The sequence below is a fragment of the Myodes glareolus genome, chromosome 5 (assembly GCF_982192425.1).
Source record: "Myodes glareolus chromosome 5, mMyoGla1.1, whole genome shotgun sequence".
Lineage (NCBI taxonomy): Eukaryota > Metazoa > Chordata > Mammalia > Rodentia > Cricetidae > Myodes > Myodes glareolus.
This window is the reverse complement of record NC_142030.1, coordinates 6,561,717-6,586,139: the sequence shown is the minus strand read 5'-3', so window position 1 is coordinate 6,586,139 and position 24,423 is coordinate 6,561,717. Positions and strand designations below refer to the sequence as shown.

General features: G+C 40.3%; 1 protein-coding gene, 1 non-coding gene and 1 pseudogene across 2 annotated transcripts in view; all 3 read left to right on the top strand.

The window, feature by feature from the left end:
* The window catches only part of Ush2a (usherin), a 683,507-nt gene that overhangs the window by 484,437 nt on the left and 174,647 nt on the right, over window positions 1-24,423 (top strand). Inside the window, 4 exon segments of the mRNA XM_087905997.1 lie at window positions 2,826-2,990; window positions 2,993-3,037; window positions 4,354-4,553; window positions 8,973-9,085. Of these exon segments, the coding sequence (XP_087762123.1) occupies window positions 2,826-2,990; window positions 2,993-3,037; window positions 4,354-4,553; window positions 8,973-9,085 (523 nt within the window).
* LOC125403892 (U6 spliceosomal RNA) lies at window positions 9,739-9,846 on the top strand. Its single transcript, XR_007233114.2, has one exon. It is a non-coding gene; the product is annotated as a U6 spliceosomal RNA (small nuclear RNA).
* Window positions 15,182-15,345, top strand: LOC125403899 (U2 spliceosomal RNA; annotated as a pseudogene).

Genomic DNA, 24,423 nt, shown 5'->3' with positions numbered 1-24,423 from the left:
AGTGACACTCCCTTGGCAAAAACTTATTTTTCCTTTGCCTGTAGGTTTGTATCATTTGCAAATAGCTTCTTGATTAATAGTTGGAGTTTGTGTTCATTTCCCCTTTTCCTTGCTATAATTTTTTCTGGTTTGAACCTGGGCAGGACTTATGTGTGCTGTCAGTTTCTGTGAGTTTATAAGTGTATCAGCCCCACTGCATCTGGAAGACACCATTTCTTTGGAGACATCCATCACCACTGGCTCTTATAATCCTCTACCTCTTCTTCCACAGAGATCCCTGAGCCCTTGGGGTAGAGGTTTGATAAAGACATCCCAATTAAAGCGCAGTGCTTCAAAGTCTCTCATTATTCTCTGCACATATCCAGCTGTGAGTCTCTGTTAAGTGCCATCTACTGCAAGAAGAAGCTTCTCTGATAAGCAGTAGCAAAGGTACTCATCTATGTGTATAACAGAACACCATTGTGAGCCATGTTATTGCTGTGTTCCTTTAGCAGCTTAATAGTAATAGGATTTCTTCTAGTCCTTTTACTTAGCTAGTCTCAGGTTCTTGGTCATTTTAAAAGTATCAGATATGGATTCTATCTCATAGAGTGGGCCTTAAATCGATCAAAATTGACTGGTTGCTCCTATAACATGTATGCCACTGTTGCACTGTTGCATGCACTGTTGCATGTCTTGCTGGTAGATTACTGTTGTTGGTTGCACCTTGTCACCACTTTGGAATGTGACTCTTTCTTCAGTCTTTGGTGTTGTGTATCTGTATATTCTGCCAGTTTTCTCCATCCAATGCATGTTTTAATTCTGCCTTCTCTTTTCATTTCTTCCGTTTCTTATCCAAGGTAGATCTCTACACCTTTCCATATCAAATCTATTATCAATTCCAGGCACCTGTTTTCATATACCTCATAGCTTCTTTCCATAAAGGCATGTCCTTTGTGTTATTTTTAAAGAACATTACTTAAATGTTTTCTAAAGCCTTCATCTCCTTCTCATGAAATTAATAATATGCAGAGTTTTCTAAGTGATGTTTACCTTGTCTTGCATAATGAAGAATCCATATAATGTAATTTTCTCTTTAAGAAAAACATTACATTCAAGTCAGGTTTATCAATGGACAGAAAAGGTGAAATTTACTAGCTTTCTCTTTCTAACTGATTCATTAGAACTCTTCCTCTCTCAGAGAGGAAGTAAGGTCTGCAGTCTCTAATTTGTTCTGTCTTTTGAATAAAGAACGGTCTTCTGTCTTTCAGACGGTTCACTGAATAGGAAGAGGCTGTTGTGACTCAAGAAATGTAGACTGTGTATCAGCTTCACAGAGTATCTTGTGGTAGAGACTCATAGCAACACAAAATGTCCATGTTGGGTTTAAACAACAAAATGTTAGTCTGTGTTGGGATTCTACACTGTAATAGCTTCACTCTTGGAAAAAGACAAAAGTAGAAAGGTGACCCTTACTATCCAGTTACACCACCTGTTTCTAGTCACAAGACCAAAGTAGCATTCACAGGGGGCTTCGGCAGTGGGACTAACCACAACCTTTTCCTCATACCTGGGGCAATGAGTAGCTAGTAATTCTATGTTAAGTAGGCTGGCAAGCGGAACTAGGCTAGAAATGGACAGGTAAAGGGGTTTTCTTCTGACCTTGACATAATATCCATGCTATCCTTGAATGTGCAATGCCAGTTCCAATATATGCAATCTTTGAATCTGCATGTGCGCCTGAGAAACATCTATAACAATTAAAATCTGTTTACCTTTGTGTTATATGGAGTATTCCACCTAATTGAGACATTGCCTCCAAACTGAAACCCTTACCAGTGACCCCTCACCCAGACTCCTGTTAGTGGCCTAGAGAAAGAGAATACTGCTTCAATAAATAAGGCTTTGGTACAGTTAGGACTTTGCTGTTTGGTCTACACGGGTTCCCTTTCTGGGCGAGAAGATTGGATGTGTTGTGTCTCCCCAGGAAGACTGTCATATAAGAGTTTGGAAGCACTTAATGTCGTAAAGGTTTAACTTTTGAATAAAATTTAAATTAGTTGGGGTATCAAGTAGTTCAAACTTGGCATTAACACGCCCTCCATGCTGTGGAAGGGTCATAGATTAGTGAGTGATATTCCCATAAGCTGGTGAAGAATATCTCAGTGAGAAAAGGAGCTTTCTCACGGACAATCCACCCAGCTTTACTAGATTAGACCAGTTTCATCACTGAAGAAATATGAGCACAGTTGGTGACATCAGAGGCAAAAAATCACCTCAATCTCCAGGGCTTGTCCACTTAATTAAGAAGCCTCCTGGAATAAAGTCTTCCAACCACACTGGCATACCTACCTTTTTAAAATATTGCTGGAAACCAAGCAAAAGTAGTACCATGGTTATGGGACATAATCAAAATTAAAGCTTGCTGTTTATGCATGAACCCAAGACGTTAACATAAAAGAGTTCTTGGAAAAAGTCATGAGCGTGCTCCATGCTATGTTACTTTCCATTGCACACTCTTTGTAAATAGTTATATTGATATTTGGAAGATTATTTGAATAATTATAAATCGCATATATGTGTGTTTGTGTACATGTATATATTTAAAGAAAATGTTTAAAATATATGTTCAATATGACTTCTTGATTATAGAGTTAAGTGGAAGATATAATTTTTTAAAAAATAAAATCTGTCTCCACCAGTTTCACCACAAAGAAGATTCTAGAACCTTTTATAAAGCTTAATTACCATCTACTTGCTTCTATTTCATTCTAGAAATATTTGGCAAAAGAATTTATTCTGTTTCCCACCTGCCATGTTTACAATGTTCTGTTTTCCATTAACAGCTTTTCAGGATCTACAAGGCAACGTGGAATATTACACACTGCTTTGGAATTCTGGGGCCTTGAACAAATCCCTGAAAATCTTCCCAGTTGTTGATTCTCATGTCATTGGCATCTTAGCTCCAAACACGGAGTGTCAGATTTTCCTCTCAGTCTTCAGTCCAGTCTGTGAATCAACAGCACAGTGGTGGGACACAGGACCACGTGCAGTGAGGGTGAGTAAAGTAGCCAAGAGGTTCTTGGCTTAGTGATGCCAGTGGTATTGACTGATCCATTCCGGAACTGAGATCAATCATCTGTTCACCTGAAAGAAAGTGATAGAAACCAAAACGCTTACCTGTTTGCTGTCAACTGACAGACGAATAAACCTGTCCCCTGGAAATGGCAGTGTAGAGCTGTCATAACTGCAGTAACTGGACCACCAGGCCTGTTCCACTTGTTCCATTCGGTGCAGGTTTAGTTGGGAGCCAGTTCACATCAGTAAAAGGTGACATTTAGAGAGATTTTCTTCTCTAAGATTAGCCCTCAATAGCATTGTGCTTTTCATAATGACATCTCAGCTCAGGAAGAGCCCACCCCAAGTCACCAGAAAACGCTAGGTGCAAGTTCAGCCTCAGAGAAGAATTGCCTATGTCTGGGTTTCTAAGCCAGTTAGCGAAGGAGAAGAAGCCTGAGAATCAACTTGTGAGTCGGAAATGAGCCTGGGATGGTCTTTCTAATCTTTCTGGCTTTTGATGGTCTCATTATAAACATTATAATATCGTTACCTCCCAAGCAAGTGTTCCAGGCCATTAGCAGAACTCTTTAAGTAGGGAACCCATTTCCCTTTGTAATGCCAAAGGTCGGCACCTTTTGTTTATAAAATAGGATGAACCACAAGGACGATTTTTCAAATAGTTACAATGAGTTTTTATGATAAAAATAGGCCTTTGCATAGTTATTTCTGACATGCTTGAATAATTGTGTAATTTAATGCTAAGTGAGATTTTTTTCTAATGTTAGATTTCATCATTACCTATGGTAATCAACACTCAAAATCATTTACATAATGACAATATTGCACTATTGCTTCATATTGCTTCAGTTAGAAGCTAGTAACAGCAAATGATTTTTCACATCCCAGTAGCCTTAGTATATTTGAATTTTATTTTATTTTATTTGGCTTAAGGAGGAAATTCCCCCCACCCCCAAGGAGACTTAAAGTGAAAGCTTGAAAAAACGGCAAATAACAGATCCATGTTTCGAGGTGCAGACAAGTGAGTAATTTATCATTTATATCCCACTGGTCACACAGCATCGGAGATTAGCACTATGCTGGTGGTATGAAGCATTTTGCCACCAATTCTTCTGGTTCCTAACTGGGAGCGTAATAAGCCAATTTGCAGAGGACTTCAGACTGTGCTAACTTCATCATAGGAAAGTAGATACGCAAGAATCCCTTTGCTGAGCCTCCAGACCAATCTGCATGTAGTTTAACAGGAGCTTTTGCAGAGACAGCTGGGGCTTATTCAGTCTCTTCCTTTAATTCTAGAGCCTCGGGGCACGCTTCCTCCAGAGGTTGTCAGCAGCAGTACAGCTGGACGCGTCATCTGGACATCTCCTTGAAACCCAAATGGCAGTGTCACCGAGTCTTCCGTCTATGTAAATAATAAGCTGTACAAGCCTGGAATGGGTGTGCCGGGGCCGTTTATTCTGAAAGGCCTGTCTCCCGTCACTATCTGTGACATTCAGGTCAGAACGTTTTTTGTTTCGTTCTTTTTTGGATGGTTAAGCTCATGGATGTGTTAAATAAAACATGCCAAGCGATGTCTCTGTGTGCAGGCTCTCTGTCCTGGTTACAGATTATTGTTTATTTGATGGAAAAGGGAAGGGAGAAGAGGGAAATTGACCAGAATGAAAGCCGTTCGCTGTGAGGGCTTTGCAGACTCGAATCCCTGGAGAATGGTTCTCTGTGCTGGTGAGAGAGACGATAAAATGCCCACTGGTGAAATAAAGATGGTCACACTATCACCAAAATCCAGTCTTCCCAGTTTATCTTTGTCCTCAACCTTTTATTGGTATCAAAATCAGAATTAACTTGTAGCTGAAGAGATTTGTCTCTTGTTTTCATTTGTTTGTTTTGTTTTGTTTCTGCCACTTACTCAGGGAAGTAGCATAGCTCCCTGGGTGTCAGCTGTCCCTTTTGTAAAGGCATGGCATGGTTAATGTGAAATATTCTGTCCTGCACTAGCATTTCTGATTCTGAATGCAACAGGAAAACATAAAAAGTTTTATAAGCACACTTCAAGATTTTAGCTGAGGACTGAAGGAATGAATCTGCTCAGCATGCAGCAATCGCTCCAGAGCCTCACCTATGTGGCCGGGCTGCATTTAGTTGTTTGTACTTAGGAGTCTAGGACCTTTTAAGTCCTTACCTCCTTCCCTAGAAGAATATTTGCTTATACACTGACATGGCAAATTTATCTCAGAATTCAGAGAGTTCACTGAATACCTGAGGCCAAGCCTTTGGACCTCACCAAGGTCTTCTGACTCTGAAACAGGAGGAATAACAGAGCCCAGGAGTATATAAAATCTAATGTTGTCCTGCAGGAGCTAAAAAGTCTTGTATGAATGTCAGAGATAACAAGGCCAAGGGAATAAATGAGTGAAGAAAAGATTTCAGAAACTCAGCATTTATAGAGAAGTCTGCAATTTAGTAAATTTTTAAATAATCTATGCAACTTCTAAAATTCATGAGTGTTTCATGAATAATTTCCAAAAGGCATTAAATGCAAAAATTTTATTCAACCTCAGAAACGTTTTGCCAGGAGTGCTATGTCTGCCCATGTTACATGTCATTTTCCCATGTCTGAGAGTGAAGCATGTTTATTTGGCTACAATACTCTGACCATTCCTACCGTGACCCATGAACTTGGCTTTATAAACAACAATAGACAGAGGGAAAAAAGGAAACAATAGACACAGAAAAAAAGCTTTGTGGGTTGTGTTTTTAGTTCCAACAACCTACGTGAGTGCATTAGCATGGCACACATCGGCTGATGTTTGCACTCTCAAGCTATAGAAGAGTCCACGCTGATAAGTGGACCACATACAGAAGTCATGCCTCAGGTCATCCAGGTTACAGCTTTTGTGAGCAAAGAGCTCAGGGCAACAATGGAGGCTTTGGCGTGAAGTCTTCTTTGGGCCCCTGCTGGAGTGAAGCCTGATCATTTGCCTTTTACTATCTGAAAGGCTGGAGCTGGCAAAGGGAGACTGTGCTCTCCTAATGACCCCTGTTGGGTACTAACACCCGCAGATCCATCCATGTATCTTAAAAATGTCTTAAATGCCAACACTAAGAGATCTCAATACCCTCTTCTGGCCTTCATACACACACACACACACACACACACACACACACCCAAAAATAAGTGATTCCATGCATTCCTATATACATATGTAGCTACAAAGCTCGTTTGCAGAGTGCAGGCTGGCGGTGAGAACACTGAGCCTGTACACGCATGTGCAGCTCAGTCTTGGCCTATAGAACAAGGCCAAGATATCACATTGCATGCCCTTTTAGTAATGTGGAAACACTCGCTCACCCTGATGGATTGGTTCAGTTGTAACCAGAAGAAAACACATTTCAACCAGACTTATGTCTTTGAAACAAAGACAGAATGTCAAAACTGAACCCAAATTTGAGTTTTTTTCCTTACTGTCTACACTGTGGATTTTTTCTGTAGTCTAGTATTATCACAGTTGGCATATTTATGCATGGCTGGAAATTTGAAAGTTAAATTTTAGTGCCTTTTTTATGAAGTCAAACATCATTTAAGTCAGCATTAAACAAATATACCCAATATTTTGAATGAAACTTCTCTAGGTTAACCTCTTCCACAAAACAATTGATTTTAAAGCTGATCAAATACCCAGGTATCTCATTGAATAAATTCTTTTATATTAGTGTTTCAAAGGGAATCATAACTTTAATTTTAAGACTTGATTTTTAAGGTCTTTTCAGGTAAACATGTTAAACCCCAATATGTAGATCTCATTCACATGTTATATGATTTGGTAGTAGAGATAGACTCGGTGTAGAGCCTGCAAATGTCACATCAGAAAGAACAAAACACAGTGCTATGCTTTCCCAAAGTCAACAAAGTATTTTGGAGAAACACAAATAGACCCAAGTAGCTTTGTCCTTCCATTTAAATGTAATATTTAGCTGAGAAAGCAGTAGGATGTAGAAAAGCCCCAAACAAATATCAATCTGACTACCTTTCAGGTCTCCTGATTTCTCTGCCTCCTTCTTTCAGACATGATAAAATGTAGGTCTGAGAACTCCTCACATGTTCAAGCTAAAGAATAATGAATCTGAACGCTGAATGGATTTTACTAGAGGTCAGACATGATGGCAGTTGGGAATAGAGAGAGCCTGGGTAACAGGCGCCCAAACTGAGGAGCAGTGAGTTCTGATGTTGTTAAGCAGAGTAGGGGGCTAATTCCACAATCTTCTACTTTATTGTTAGCTAGAAGGGATGAACTCAAGCTCCAAGCAAGAAGGAGTTAGGAGGCAGCGCCATTGCCTACACCGACTGTTCATTGAGTGCTGGAAACACACGACATGTAGTCACCTGTTGAAGTGCATCTCTCACCCTACAAACTGGAACTATTACTGTGACATCCAGAAGGCAGTAAAAAGTTCTTTGGTCAAGAGTCCATGAGAAATATATTGTGTATACTAAAAGCATAATGAATTTGGTTGTGTTACTCAGGTTAATCCCATTGTGTACCAAAGCGTGACACCTTCCAATTTGTGTAATTTATATCATTATTTCTATCACATCATATTTTTAAGATAATCTATCTTAAAGATATTTCTTGTTTGTACTTAATCATAGTGGAGGATCTTAATAATGTTTAAGTCTATAAGATATTATCACAAAAGACAACATTGCAACTTTCAATAACACAGTGATACACTGTAGAAAACTGTTCAGTTCCTGTTTAGACCCAACAGTGCTAGGAACAAGATGATGTCTCCAAACTGCAGTGTGGATCCCATCTATCTGGCTCCAAGTTCTGATGCAAAGACTTGGAGAATTGTTTGGCTTAAAACCACGGCACCAGAATACATTCTCTTACCTTGGTGTCTAAGACATTGAATGTCAATTAGCACAAAAAAAGGTATAGTTCAGGGGCCAGAGAGAGGGCTCTGTGGTTAAGAACACTTGCTGCTCTTTCAGAGGACTTGGAGTCCACTCCCAGTTCCCACTTCAGGAGGCTCACACCCACACAGAACTCCAATTCCGAGGGATCTGACACCCCTCCTGACCTCCACGGGCACCAGCAAGCACATGAAACACTTATGATGAGACACACACATTTTTTAAATAAATCTTTTATAAAAAGAAGTACAGCTGAGTTTACCCTTAAATGCTACCTATGGTGGTTGGTTCGCCAGATATCTCCTGTGTAGCCACTGTTCTCCTCCCAGCCACCGGATACACTCCTTTGGGTTACTGATGTTTGATGGGTCCCATTTCCAATCCTAAGTTCTTCCACCCTCTCAGTTTTTATTCTAACTGGGTGGCAGAATTAAAGGGGTGAGTGATGATTGCCTGCTTGATTAAGGGGACAATACTATTGCTGCTGGAACAAATGGATATAAAATAGCTCGGCCCTATTGGGAGGCTTTCCTGGGCTTCATTTTTCTCCCATTAGACATTAGCATTTAGGCGATTTGTTGCGAAGTGTCAAGACTTCCAGGAGATATCATCATTACAGCACGTGGTTATAGATCTGGAGAGCGCTGGGCAAGGATAACCTATTAGGCTTGTGAATCACCACCTAAGCATCCCCCTTCCTTTGACTATTCTGAATAGATTAATAAGCCCTTCACTTTGTGAATGGTCAGAACCGGAGACCAAATATCGCCACGTTAATCACTAAATCAATTGTCCTGAGTCCTGAGCCCAATTTCGGATTCTGTTCTGAGTTCATCCCACTGGATTCAATTCAAATCAAAAAGAAGAATATTTCCTAAGCCCCTTGAGGCTATAGCAGACTTGAAGAGATTCATATGAAGAAGGGGAAGGTGGATTCAGTCTGTTGCCGGTCTGTTTTGAAGATGATTATATTTATTCCTTTCCAAACTAATCTTCGCAGGTGGAAGTCTGCACAAATGCTGCCTGCATGAAAAGCAATGGAAGCCAAGTCAGCACTGCGGAAGATACTCCAAGTGACATTTCAATACCTATAATCCATGATATTACTTCAAGGTACCCAGCTTTTTATCAGTCAATCTAAACAACTTTGATCATAAGAAATGGAAGCAAATATCAAAGAAATCAGTTTAGCCATGAAAATCTCACTTAAAGGCTGCTGTAACTATGGGTGCATATCAAATTTCTTATATTTCTCGGGTAATCTACACTGCATACCAGAAGCATTAAAACCTGATTTCCTGATTCCATATCTCTTGCCTAGTCATCTATTAACAGATATCTGAATGTAAGAATTTGAATGCAAGAGAGCCTTTTTATTTCAATGTGTCCTTTAGTGAATTCTTTTGTGAAGCAAAATTCTGATTTTAACTAGAACGACCACTTTATAACTGAATCTCTTTGAAAATATTTGATTTCTCTATCTCAGATTGCCCTAAAGCTAAAAATAGGTCTCAGATAAATAGAGCAAATAGTGTTTGGATAGCTGCTAACAATTTTATCAGAGTCTTAATAGAATCCCTTTCTTTACCCTTTCCTTGCTCAGAAATTACTAGAGGTTGAAAGTGGGGCCTTTAATAATTCAGATTTGGGGCTGGAGACATGGCTTTAGGAATTCAAGGCCAACCTGGTCTGCAAAGCAAATTTCAGGAGAGCAAGGGCAACATAGTAAGGCCCTTTATCAACAAAGAAACTAAAAATTAGAGTAAGTGCTTGCTTTGGTAGCATATATATTAAAATTGTAATGATACAGAGACTATTAGCATGGCCTCTGCACAAGGAAAACATTCAAAAATAGTAATAATAATGCTGTGTTAGCAGTAATAAAGCTTAATATCATGTCCCAGTGCAGAGTGAAGTTGTAATTGCTGATCCTGCTATACTGAATGAGACTGAAGAAGGAAATGTGAGATGTCCCTTGTTCAACTTTGATCCTAACAATATGAATCACTTTTCTGCCATGGGATGCCCTTCTCTATGCTGTGAATATGTTTTATTGCCGTTGGTTATTAAAGAAGCTGATTTGGCCAATAACCAGGCAGAGGACAGCCAGGTGGGAAATCCAAAAAGAGATACTAGGAAAAAGAAAGGAGAGTAGGGGAGACACTAGCAGCTGTTGCAGAAGCAAGATGTGAGGTAACAAACCATGAGTCTCATGGTAAAAAATAGAATAATAAGATGGGTTCATTTAAGTTGTAAAAGTTCATTAATAATAAACCTGAGCTAATATGCCAAACAGTTTGCAATTAATAATGAAACTCAGAGTGGTTATTTGGGAACTAGCAGGTGGGACAGAAGCTTCCAGTTACACCTTTCACCTAAACACGCATGCACAAACACATGTGGACTGACTCCAGCCATCATGGTGTGTTTCCATTCTTATAGGTTCAGCCAGAACACACTGATGTTTCTAGAATTTTTGAGGTGTTTTGTTTTGTTTTGTTTTGCCATCAGTACAAATATAGGTTTATGGATTTGGTGGTTTAAATAGGTATGGCCCCCATAGACTCATGCGCTTGAATGTTTGGCCTATAGGTAGTGGCACTCTTAGGAGATGTGGCCTTATTGGAGGAAGTGTAGGGTAGTCTTTGAGGTCTCATATGCTCAAACTGCACCCAGTGCAGGCTACAGTTCACTTCCTGTTGCCTGTAGAACGAGATATAGAACTCTCAGCTACCTCTCCAGCACCATGTCTGCACACATGCTGCCCCATTTTGTGCCATGATGATAATGGACTAAACCTCTGGAACTGTAATTCAGCACTGATTAAATGTTTTCCTTAAGAAAGTTGCTGTGGTCACGGTGTCTTTGCACATCAATAAAAACCCTCACAAGACAGTTGACTTTGGCAAGTAATAATTATAACAATTATCAAGCACATGTACTGTATGTTAGCTAAGCCTGTCAAAAATTTTATCTTCTTGAGTGTGTTTTCAAACAAACAATACACTCATGTCTGATTTTGGATATTCTAATTTAAAAGATCCTTTCAGTAGATTTTTGTCATGTATATCAGAAATAGGTATGGAAAAAAAGAATGCACAAGTTATTTGGGTACTAAAGACTTTATTTTTTTTAATCAAACATATTTGTGGTTATAATAAAATAGGAAGTAAGGAGAAGATATGATTTTAAGTTTAAAGTTCTGTCCTCTAGTGTGAGTTGGAAGCTAATTATCTACTAAACACTTATAAACTATCTGAAAATAGTGACACTACTGACAATGTGCAAGATGAATACAAAGAGGAAAAATTTCTTAGTCTAGCCTGGGTTGTAAGGAATGGAAGGGATGCTGGGGAATAGAATACTGAGTCCATTCCTAGCTATAGTTCAGATGGATTTTGTCCTGTTCCTGTCTTTTGGCACTTCTATCAATCAAACTCTGCTAACTCACTAAAGAATTTGCTTCAGATTATATATTTACAGTCAGCAAAAAGTATTCTCTTGAGCTTTATGAGAAATTGAAGGAATGTATCTGAGTCTTCTTCATAGTTTTAATTTTATGAAGATTGCTACAGATAATACCGGAGTAGGGGGGAATGGTTGGAACTAAAGACTTCATTGTCCCAAATATAAGAAGTTAATGCAAGACTATTCAAATGAGTAGGGCAGCAAAAGAACAAGGAGGTGAGAGAGGAGACACCAGCACAAGCCAGATTTGCTTATCTAAAAGAAAATAGTTATTTACGATGGTAGGGAAAGTTGTGTTGGTTGGAAGACAGAAGGGATTAATATGAAACAAGCTAATTTTCCTGTAGAGAATCTGGGAGTAGAGAGGCATGAGACCCCATTGAGAAGTAGGGAGACAGGGTAAAGGTCAAAGATGAACTTAACTGAAAAATCTGCAAAAGACAGTGATTGGTACCCAAGGTCCCCTCCCTCTGCATATGTATCCACCTGCTTCTCTTCTCCTGTATGGTCCAGTCCACCTACCAAGAGATAATCATGTATTTTCTAGGGAATCTTGGTAGTGTATATTAAGAATTATGGAAACTAGGCACAGAGTAGTGGAGATGTTGAACAGAGGTAAAAGCAAAGATTAAGTGAGACTTCAACCTGAATAAAACCATTTGGTTACTTCTCTAGTGTAGTGAGGAGCTGCGGGCAGGCCTGCTTTCCGTCTCGCCCAGCTCCTGCCCGGCTAGCTTAGCCCCAGAAATAACAACACACAAATTGTATTCATTTAAACACTGCCTGGCCCATTATCTCTAGAGAGTTACTGGCTAACTCTCACATCTTGATTAACCCATTTCTAATAATCTGTGTAGCACCACAAGGTGATGGCTTACCCGGAAAGATTCAGCATGTCTGACCTGGTGGCTGGCTCCATGGCGTCTGCCTCATTGCCCTCTTCCCAGCATTCTGTTCTGTTTACTCAGCCTAATTTTCTGTCCTATCAAAGGACCAAGGCAGTCTCTTTATTAACCAATGAAAATAACACATAGAAGGCCCACCTACATCATTTCCCCTTTTTCTGTTTAAACAAAAAAGAAAGGCTTTCACTTTAACATAGTAAAATTACATATAACTAAACAGTTATTGAGTTAGAATTACAGTAATAATATTTATATCTATTTTATCTTTATCATAATAATGAAAAACTATAACTATAACTAACCATTCTTCAACTCCATCAAAGACTCCAGAAAGATATAATATTACCTAAGTAAACAAGAAGTAAGCAACTTCCAAAACTCTAGAAATGACAGAGACATCTTGCTGCCTGGACAGTCATCCAAAGTTCCCCTGTACCGTTGGGGCATCCATCTTCAGCCTACAGGCCCATAGTATCCAGAGACATTTCCATGAAGCAGGAAATTTCAAAGGCAGTTCAGTCACTATCTGCTGTGTCCTGCAGAATGTCTCGCAGACTCTTTCATGAATCAGGAACCCCGAAAGATCATCTCACCTTTAGTCAAGTTCAGCAGTCCTCTCTCTGCAGGTTCTTTGTGTCCAGTTTATACAATAGGCCAGGTAAGAGCAGTTTCTTGCCCAAATGGCTATCAAACTCCATAAGGAGCCTCTTCAATGCCCATCTTCCTCTTGAAGTAGCTGGTGCTGCCAATAGCCAATGTGTCTCATTGTCCTGAAAAGCCCTAAGTTATTAAAACATTAAATGCCATATTCTGTAGTCTTGGAAAGATATGAAGAATGCCTATCTGAAATATATCTATGCACATCTAGAAAGTCTAACTAACATGACTACAAACTTGATTATAGATGATTATCATTTAACAACCTATATTTTAATTATACATTGCATTTTTAAAAGAACTATACATCACAATACCTCAATCAAGATCAGAAATATATATACATATAACAAAATTGACCTTAAAATCCATACCAATGCAAATTATTCATATCTATATCACTCTAGATATGCTCTCTAAGTCAAGTAGTCAATCAGAAAGGCCTCCTTATAAGAAACTGCTAGCTATTATCTGGAAAACAGTGAATCACATAACATAAAATCCTTCTGTATGGTAGAATATGCGATCTTCCAAGAGAAATAAATAATAGTTTGCACTCTAGACTACCAATGGGAAAGTGTGCTGAGCAGCCATCTGTGAAATCTGTGAAGCCTCAAGCCAGCTTTCTATAGGTGGGTGTGCTACTCTTCGAGTTGGACAAAAGGGACAAGATAAACAAAATTATTCGATATACTCAAAACCAGTGTATGTGCAGAAAACCTCTTATCTAAAGGAGATCTCTATAAAGGAATCAAAATCAGGATACAAGAAGAATAAAAGAAACAATTAACGGAAGAAGAAGGGACTTAGTGGGTGTTAGAAGGGTGAATGTTGAGTTGAAACTTTGGGAGAGATTTTGAGATAATGTCTCTGAAAATGCAAGAAGACAAAATGCAAAAAGAAAAAAAAACAGGAAAGGTGAGTAACTTAGAATGCCCCAGAGAGATACAAGTATTAATAACCAGCATCCCATTAAAGAGAAGAAGAAATAAAGAAAGATGTTAAGAAAAAATCTAGGAACCATAGTTACTGGTTTGCAGAATGAATCCATGATGCTGCTGAGTCAACGGACACAGCCAAAGGACTGACAAAGTGTCCACAGCGTCTTTCGCCCCTCATTATCATTACACATTTTGGGGAAGTCATCTCATGCTTTCACTAGAAAGTCTCATATTTGGGGTCTTTTTCCTCTTTATTTTCCACTATTTTAAGAGGTATGTAGTGATAAAATTATGATTTGTAATTCCATAATGACTGACAAGACTGGCTTTTTTGTGTGTGATTTGTCAATTATCTAGTCGAGGAAAGTCCCTTCAAAGCTTTGGCTGGTTTGATTGGATTCATTGTTTTCTTGTTAGATTTGTGAAGATTTTCATGTTTATGTACATATATATTTGAGAATTATTTATGTCTAATAACTTGCAATTTTTTCCAGTCTATGGCTTGTCTTAAAGTTTGAGGTTTTTTTTTTATTTTGTTCTGTTCTGAAACCAGGGTTTCATGTGGTCTTGTAGGTCTGACTAGCCTCAAACTTCCTGTGTAGCAGTGTCTTCGTCAGTGTCCTACTGCTGTGAAGAGACACCATGACAACAGCAATTTTTACAAAGGACAACATTTAACTGGGACCGGCTCACTGTTTCAGAGGTTTAGTCTATTATCACTATGGTGGGGAGCATGGCAGTGCGCAGACAGACATAATGCTGAAGCTGAGAGTTCTACATCTGATCAGCAGGCAGCAGGAAGAGAGGAGGACAGAAACGCTGGAACTGGGTTGAGCATTTGAAACCCTAAAGTCTACCCCACAGTGATGTGCTTCCTCCAATAAGGACACACCTCCTGATTCCTCTCAGGCATATCACTCCCTAGCCAAAAGGGCCACTACTATTAAAACTACCACACCTAGGAAAACCTGATCCTCCTGTTTCAGCCTCCCAAGTGCTAGGACTAGAGGTGTGAGTCACCATGCCAGGCCAGATAACTTTTCTTCTCAATTCATTTAACCATGTATTTTTTTTAATTTGTCTGCTATGTATATAGTGTTCTGCCTGCAGGTATGCCTGCACACCAGGAGAAGGCAACAGATCTCGTTATAGATGGTTGTGAGCCACAATGTGGCTGCTGAGAATTGAACTCAGGACCTCTGGAAGAGCAGCCAGTGCTCCTTTTTAACTGCTGAGCCATTGCTTCTTGGACTTTTGGCTAAGATCAAGTGTAGTATCTGTTCTTATCAGTTCGGTTGTATCTTTTACAGAACAAAAAACTTACATTTCAGTGGATTTGGCTTTGTACATTTGATGTTAAACACAAGAACTCCACTTTACCTAAGCTTAGGAGTTGCTTCTCTATTACATAGGAATTCAAGACCATCTTAGGCTATGTGAGATCTTGACTAGAGGTGAGAAGAGAAAAAAAATCTCCTAAAATAAGTATTATATTCCTCCTATCCTTCTTCTTCTAGAACATTTGTCTGATTATATTTTGAATTTACATCTGCGCTAATTAAACTGATGTGTGGGACAAGTTAGTGTTATTTTTATTTCATGTTGTTTTATAATAAGTATTTTGTAGTTCCAACTCATTTTAATACAGTGACTATTTTTTTTATACTGAAAACTTTAGAATGGGGCACTTTTATATTTTCTGCTGAATTTACCAATGTGCCTGTGAGATCACCAGCATGGAGGACTGCTGATTGTCCCAGATGCACAGCGCCCTGTGAAAACATACAGCCCGGTCTTCCATCTGAGCTTCCTAAAGCTTGTTTTGGCTTTTCTCTTCCCTTACTTTTCCATATAGATTTTGGAAACAGTTTATTAATATCTACAAAAATCTCTGTGGTTTTAATCAGGACTGCATTGACTCTGTGAGTCACTTGGAGCAGAATTTGTGTCTCAATAGTATCTGATCTTTCATGTATTAGGCGCAGTAAATTGCTTATGTGCTTGATACATTTATCTCATCAACATTTGATAGAGCTCAATACACAGTAGTAAAGGTATTTTATTAGATTTGTACCTAATTGTTTCCTTTTAGGGGTACAATTATTAATGTTCCTTTAAATAAATTAAAATTTAATTGTTTGTTATTGGCATGTAGAAAGACCATTGATTTTGATATAATAAAACTCGGCTCAGCAACCTTGCTAAATTTATTATGAGTCTTGGGCACTTTGTTGTAGGTTGCTGAATTCTACATGGATCTACAAAACAAACATAAGGACGCTTTCAGCCCTTTACCATTAGTGAGGATGTTTGTCACCTATGAAGTTTAGAGAGAAAGCCTTCTATCAGGTTGAAGAATTATCTTTTATTTCTCATTTTCTGAAATTTATTATAAATATGTCACATGGTTTCCTACATCTTATATTTTTGGAAGATTAATTATGTGTTGATTTAAAAGCTATGAACCAGTCTGCTCTCTCTGGGTAAGTCCTGCGTGGTTGCCATGTGGTCTCCTCTTTACATGTAGCTGGGAGCTGCTTGCTGTAATCTGCAGATGCATCCACCTGTTCTCATAGAACTGCTTCCACTCTGCCTTTGCTTCTAGCAATGCCTTTACCATGCTTGACCTTGACCGTCATGATGATTCTGTCCCTACAGAAGGAGAGCTACTCCTTTCTTTACTTTGTAGACATTATTTTATGCATTTTTAAATGTTGATAGAATTCACCAATGAAACCCACTTTTACCTGTAATTTTCCTTGGAGAAAGACCTTTAACTTGAAATGCAATTTCCTTAATAATTTGGAGTTTTTCTAGATGCTTCTTTTCAGCTGAGCTTTTTGATTTTAACCTTGAATATGCAGAGTTGGTCCTTTTCAAACCATTTGACAGCATTATGAGCAGAATGCCATTTCCAGTGTACTGATTGATTTGCTTCCATGGTAGAATCTTAGAGGTCTTTAATTTAGTAGATAAAAAAATGTTTTTCTGGTTTTTGTTAGTTCTTTGAGAATTTCATACAATGTATTTTGATCATAGTCAACCCCTTCCCCAAACTTCCCCGCTTTCCTACACACCCAACTTTATGCCCAAGCTGTTCCATGCCAGTGTATTCGGTAGTGTAGCTCTCTACGAAGACGTGGTTGGCTACTGGAGGCCACACCCCTTAAGAAAACTGACTCCTAGTAGCTCTCTTTGCCAATGGTTCATCAGCTTGAGCTCAGACTTCGTGCTTCCCTCTTCACACTAAGAATTATTGGCTGGAGCTTGAGCAGGTCTCGTGCATGCTGGCAGCACCACTGTGGGCTCCTGTGTCTAAGCACCCTGCGCTGTCTGGAGAATGCTGTTTCCTTTAGGCAGTCAGTCAGCCAGCCACTGCCTCTGGTTCCTAGATCTCTCCAACCCCTCTTCCACAGCAGTCCCTGAGTCTTGGGCAGGGGCTAAGGAAGTGACAGATGTCATTTAGAACTTAGTGCTCCATGGTCCCTTCTCTACAGTTTGAAAGCTTATGGTCTCTGTGCTGAGCGCTGTCTCCTGCTATACACTACACTCGTTGTAGGAGTGAGGCTGTGAAAATGGCCATCCTGCAGAAAGCAATCTTACAGATCCAACACAGTTCCTATCAATCCCAACACAATTCTACACAGAGAAATTGGAAAGGATAATGTTAAATTTCTTTTTGAAAAATAAAAAAAAAAACAAGTCTGGCCCAAACATCCCTGGACTATTAAAAATGAAAGCCACCTGCTGCAGGTATACCATCCCGATTTCAAGTTAGACCACAGAGCTGTAGTAATGAGAAAGGAGAAAAACAGGATAATTGACTTAGAAACAGACACCTGGATCGAAGAACTAGCTCTGAGGACCCGCAGCTAAGTACATAAACCTATTGCCACCTGATTTTTGACAGAGGCAATTATACAGACCAGAGAAAAGATGGCATCTTCAAGAGGTGATGCTGGCCAAATGGGAAAGCGCTGCATGTGGAGAGTAGAGCCTCATGGCTCACCCTGCATGAAACTCAACTCCAAATGGACCAAGCCCCTCAGCCTAAGGCCTGATATTCTCAATTTAACAGAGGTAGGAAGAAGGGAATCCATGTAAATTTGCTGCCACAGGAGAAGACGTTCTGAACAGGACCCCTACAGCTCAGGCATCTAGAGCGACCGCTGATAAATGGGAGCTCATGGAGCCTGCAGTCCACCTGCACAGCAAAGACACCATCATCCGCGTGCAGAGGCAGCCTGCAGAGTGGGGAAGAATCCTCACTGATTTCTTAAATATTACTTTCTGTTTGCTACTCCAGATAATTCTGCCCTTTACTGCTTTCCTCTTCCTTCTTGCCTTCGTGCTTCCTCAGAGAGAGTAGCTTACTTTGCTTGTGTAAGATGAAGTCGAAAGCCCATGGCTTTGAGTTTTCCTCTCAGCCCTGATTTAGGTGCCACACATCGTGAAATGCTGCACTTACATTTGCTCAAAGTACTTTTTACTGACCATTGAACCTTCTTGGCCTGTAGATTACTCACAGGGAATTGACTTAATTCACAAATATTTAGAATTTTTTTTCAGATACTTTGTATGGAATTTTCAGTTTATTTCTCATGGGTTTGTAGCTGAGGTTTGCTTCAGGGTGCAGAACAGAGTCTGTCTTGAAGAGCAGGAGTGTGCGCTTTGGTCAGTGTGTTTGTAAACAAGGTGGAGTCATGGCGATGTGTGGATTATCTATAAACTTATTGACCCGCTGAGTTGCTCTGTCAGTTATTGGCAGAGGAGATCTGATGTCTCTACATGTGATCTGTGGATGAATCCATTGCTTCTTTAGATGTATGAAGGGAAACTCCTGGAAAGAAGCCACACGGTACAGTGACCTTTCTATAAGTCTGTCAACTGATGGGAACTTCAGTCAACTATGGGCACATTGGAACAGGGAGTTTGGGGTAATCTATGTGTTCTCAGCACATGGCCATTCATGTTTGGCTCTAAAAATAAACTACCACCTGTATTTTTGAGGTGAGAGATGGGGACAAATACATCATTTTTGCCTTATGCATTTGATGTGCTGTTACCAAGTACATATGTGCACATTGCAGCTTATGGACATGATAAACTGACCCTACTCTCCGTGTGTGGTCTATCCCTTACCAGCTCTCATAATTTCCTTATTCTTATGTCTACATTACCTGGTGTTTATATAACCATCCCAGATTTCATTAGCATCGCTTTGAATGATGGGATTGTTTCCTGGGATCATTTTTAAATACTAGGTTGTGGTAGGATAACTTTGTTCACAGCCTCTGAAGATGAATCACTCTGTTTTACCTGTGTTTGGCCACTGGTTAGGAGTCCGGTGAAGTTTTTTCTGTCTCTTGTTTAGTAAGTTAGCCTCCAGTTTGTTTCTCCTCAAGTTTTGCAGGGCTTCGTCACCTCTGTCGAATGCACACACTCCCCCATGGCTTACTCAGGACTTGGCTGGGCCAAAGGAAAAAGGCTCACGTGCTGAAGTGTTTCCTTGTGGGTGGAACAGTCAGGGACATGCCACTTGGAGCTGATTCTGAGCTTGTATTATTTTGCTTCTGAAATCAAGGGGTCTTCCATCTTTTCCAGCTTTCTAGTCCCTTGTATTTCCTGTTCTGGACCTTTGGCTAAAATGTTATTTTCTCTGGGGCCTTGTGTCTTCCAGATTCTTCACAGTTATCACAGCTGAAGCTACTTGGGAGGCAATGAGGAGGAAAGAGAAATATAGAAAACAGCAAAGATTCTCTGTTCCCTGTATTTATTCTCTGGACGGCAGGGCTCCTTTTTCTGGTTCCTCTGAAGAAAAAAATGAGCTGTTCTTGGTCTTTCTGATTCCCATTGGCTAACGTCATGGTACGTCTGACAAGCTTCATCCTTCAGGCAGGGCCAAGAAGAAAAAGGACAGGAAGGAAACAGAATGGGAATTTGCCCCCACACACTCTATGTTTCCCTCCCTCTGCACACTCTGGCCAAAAAACGATAGGAGGAAATTGCCAATCTCTGTTCCACCCTGGAGCATCCCCCCCCACCCCGGGTTAAATGTGAAAGGGAATAAAGATGGGTGAGGCATCCTCTGACAACTGTTCTTCATGACGTAACGCCGTTCATGGTGCCCCTGCCCTGGTTCCGTCCCAGAGTCCTCAGACAGTGCTGTGTGCAGACTTTCCCACCTTGCTATTTGAGCAAGAACGGCTACAGCAGCCTTACTCCACGCTGGTCAGCACGGGATGCCCCACACACACATCAGATTTTTCTTTATTGCAATGACTTTGGCTGATTTACTTTTGCTTCTTTCCCCCTTTCAGCCAGAGATCTAATAAAAAAAATTGATAGACACCATTCTCAACCAAATGTTGGCATGTAAAATATTTCCTTTCTTAAAATGAGCCATTGTGGCAGAATACCAGTTCCCAAAGGCAGGGCTGCAAGGAGTGGGCACAAGCTGCCAAGCCATCAGTGCAAGCCTTCCAGCACCAAGGCAGAGAGCCTCCTGTGTGCATAGCATTGTCTGTGTGACTTCACTAAACTTCTGACAGTGAATGCTTGTTAATTATGTTTTGGGGCTTTTTAAATATCTTTTATGTTAGCGATATGTAAAAACCAAATGTGAAATTCACTCAGAAAAGTAGCAGTAGTTTGACTTTACTTCCAGAACATTGCCAATAACTTGGCTTCTTATAAGGCATACATTTTCAATGGATTTTTTTTGATGTTTATTCTTTGATAAAATGCAATGTCAGCAAAATTTAAGTTTGTTATACTCTAAACATGTAGCTATCACATGAGCCTGTTTGATTAGCCGTCTGGAGTGCATGAGCTCATCCTTGTCTTTGACCTTAACGTAGGCCCAGATTTTGACTACATCATCTGCAGCGTGAGCTCTTGTCATATCCCCCACGCTCCGTGTAACCCAGAGGTGCACACGCATGCAGAAAGAGATAAGGACCATGGTGGTTGCAGGATGTGTCCCTTTAGAAGCAGGCTGTTTCCATCCCGCATGTCCCCTTCCTGTCATCTTACCATCGGCTGCTCCGGTGTCCCCAAAGAATACTAACTACTGATCGATACCCCAGACATGTCTGGCCATGGCCTACACGTGCCCTGAGTAGTTCATTTATTTGCCTTGGTGGATTTGCTAGAGTGGAGTTTAATCAATAGCTAATTCATTAATTCTGGTCCTTGAGACTGTAGTGACGGTGCTGGGCCAAGAGAACAGGCTGGCTCCTGCTTTGATTGAAATATGACAAACACTCCAACCGACAGCGTCACTGGGTGCTGGGCTGCTCGCAAGTTTGCATCTGCTGTGTCCATAAAACAAAAGCTGAAAGAGAGACATACGGAAGAGGTTTCATCCTGTCCTGCCAGTGCTCCGAAGCCTATGATTTCCAGGCATGGAGCCCCAGGGAAAGTCAAGAGAGAGTCCTGATCGAGTCTTTTATTGCCTTTAATTGAGACCGCATTGGTTTGGGGCTGAATTACTGATGCAGGTCTGAGGTATAAAGTCCTTGGAATGCTTACAAAATAATTGTTTTCAAGTTTGCCTAGAGAGACTGAATGGTGCCCATAATATTTTTATAAAGCAACGTTTCAGAAATTGTTGCTATAGAAGCAAGGTAGGTTGGATTTTTCCAAAGGGTAGTTAAACCATGAGTATTGTGCATAAAACCCAGTGTATTTTCAAATGACTTAACTCAGAGATGAGTCTGGTATGAGAGGTCAAAGCCTCAGATAACAAATTTCTCCTTTCTTTCCCTTATGTTTGAGGAGAAACTAGGGAGCTCCTAGGTTTTAATACTGAGTCATTAGATGTCAGAGTCTCTCCTCTATCAGAGATCTTTCTCTCTCTGATCTTTTCAGTGACTCAGAGCCTGCACTGAAGTTAGTAATTCGTGATTTTATAAACATATATGTGATATGTATCACACTGATGTTTTTAGTTACTTCAATAAGGAAACTATCAAGCTATAACATTCAAGCTATTAAATTGTGTTTCCATCACATATCCCTAAACCTTTCTAATGCTGTGACCCCTTCATATCGTTCCTCATGTTGCGGTGACCCCTCCCCCAATATTAATCATTGTTACTTCCTAACTAGTTTTGCTATTGTTATGAATCATAATGTAAATATTTTTGGAGGCAGAGGCTTACCAAAGGGGTCCCAACTCCAGGCTGAGAATCACGGCTCTAAATTCCCTAGCTTGCTAATATGGACAGTTGAAAATTACTTTTCATTAGGCCTGGAATTTCTTTTGGAATCTTTTGGATGGGGAAGGCTTTTCACACAGAAGATCTGCTGTCGGCTCAGTACTGGGGCAGAACTCTGTGTCCTGTGACCATAGTGGCTTTCAAAACCTACTCCAGAAGCTCTGTCACCACCATGTGCCAGTGCCCTCTTCTCCTTCCCAAATGCCCCCAATTTCTCCACCTCTCATAGCCTGCACAGAAGTGATGCAGTCACTAAGGTGGTCTTTGTACCTCCAGCCCTTCCTTCTCATTCTCGGGGCCGGTAGATTCTCTCTTTTCCTAGTTCTCTGAAACCCTTTTCTTGGGTTCCTTTGCAAGCACCCTCATTAACTCTGGGTGTCGTCAACAGAAAGGTGCGCTCCCTACACAGAGAATGTGAACTCTCTCAGCATTTCAGCTGTGACGCCTCCATGGCCCCTGACCCAGGTGTGTCCCTGAACTATGCCTATGCATCCGATTGCCTGCTGATTTTCTCTTGTGAAGTCTCTTATCACTTCTGTAACCTGAAACCAAAAGTTGGTTCTCACCATTCTGATCATCTTTTCCTGTAAATGCACCACCATTCCACATATTAAAGTTCATATAGGTGACCATTTTCATCTATTTAACAATGTGGGATTCCTCTCTGTGTGTTGTGATTGGTGTAAATGAATAAAGAAACTGTGTTGGCCTGTTGATAGGGCAAAACTTAGGTAGGCAGGGAAGACAGAACTGAATGCTGGGAAGAAGAAGGGCAGGGTCAGGGCGAGACACCATGGACCCACCAGAATAAGACATGCTGAATCTTTCCTGGTAAGCCACAGCCATGTGGTGATATACAGATTAATAGAAATGGGTTAAATTAATATAAAGGTTACCCTATAAGAAGCTAGAGCTAATGGGCCAAGCAGTGTTTTAATGAATACGGTTTCTGTGTAATTATTTTGGTTCTGGGCAGCCAGGACAAACAGGCAGCCTTCCTGTTACAATTTAATTTTTCATTGAGTTTTTATTATGTCCATTTTTTTGGATCCAGTCCACCCCACTATTTCCTCTCCTCCAGTGACTCCTCTATCCTTCCTGTTCCCTCCACTACCACTTTTTTCTCCAAACTTCATGATCACTCTCTTTTTTAAAAACCTCCTGAATCTATGTAGTGTTGCCTTTATGTGCATGGGTCTCTAATAAAGCATTGATGGCCTTGTAGGGGCTGCATCCCTGAAGATGCTTCCTCTCTTCCCCAGCATCCATCAACTGCCACAAGCTTCTCAGTTAGGGTTAGGACTTCTTGAGTACCTGCCTTGTCAATCCTACCTTGAAATTTGGTAGGCTTCTTCCTGTATAGGTCACGTATATAGTCACAACCACTATGAGTTAATATGTGCCATGGCCTTATCATATCCAATAATTAGTATTTTATTATAGACATTCATTCACTACTTCTGGATCCTATAATATTCCTATCCTCTCTCCTCGGCTAATCTCTGAGGCTTGGGGGAAAGATGATATGATCAGATAGATGTCTCATTTAGACTTGAGTATTCCACAGTCTCCTTATTCTCTTTATGGTAACCACACATGGATCTCTGTATTAATTACCATCTACTGGGAGAAGAAGCTTTTCTGATAAGGACTGGGAGACACACTGATCTATGATCAGAAGAACTTAGGAGCCAGTTTATTAGTTTGCCCACTTAGCAGAATGATAGTATTAGGTTCTTCCCAAACCATCTGACCTAGCCAGTCATCAGTTCTGACTCAATTCACAGTTCATTCTTGTGTAATGGACTTTAAATCCATTCAGAGTGTGATTGGCTCTTTAATCCCATAATACGGAAGCCACAACTTCACCAGTGGATGTATCTTGTCATTATTGTAGCCAGAATTCACAGCTGGGCAAGACCATTGATGGCATTTCTCCCATGGAAACATTCATAGAACCTTCCAGCGGTATGAAAGCTGGCCAGGAAGAATAAAACTCCAGGTCAGTGCCAACTCAACATCTCCACTTCCTGTGACTCAAGTATGTGGTGTCTTCAGCAATAAGTTCACATCACCAAGTTCTAGAGGTAACCAAGAGCAAAGGCAATAGCCTATCATGGCGGGGGGGGGGGGGCTATGAGACCCCATGGCCAATGATTTGAAAAGAGATACCCTGTATTTGACAGAGGGTTTTGTTAGCCTAAGTGTCCAGGAGAAACACCCCCCCCCCTTGTACCTCCACTTAAACTCCCTTTTAA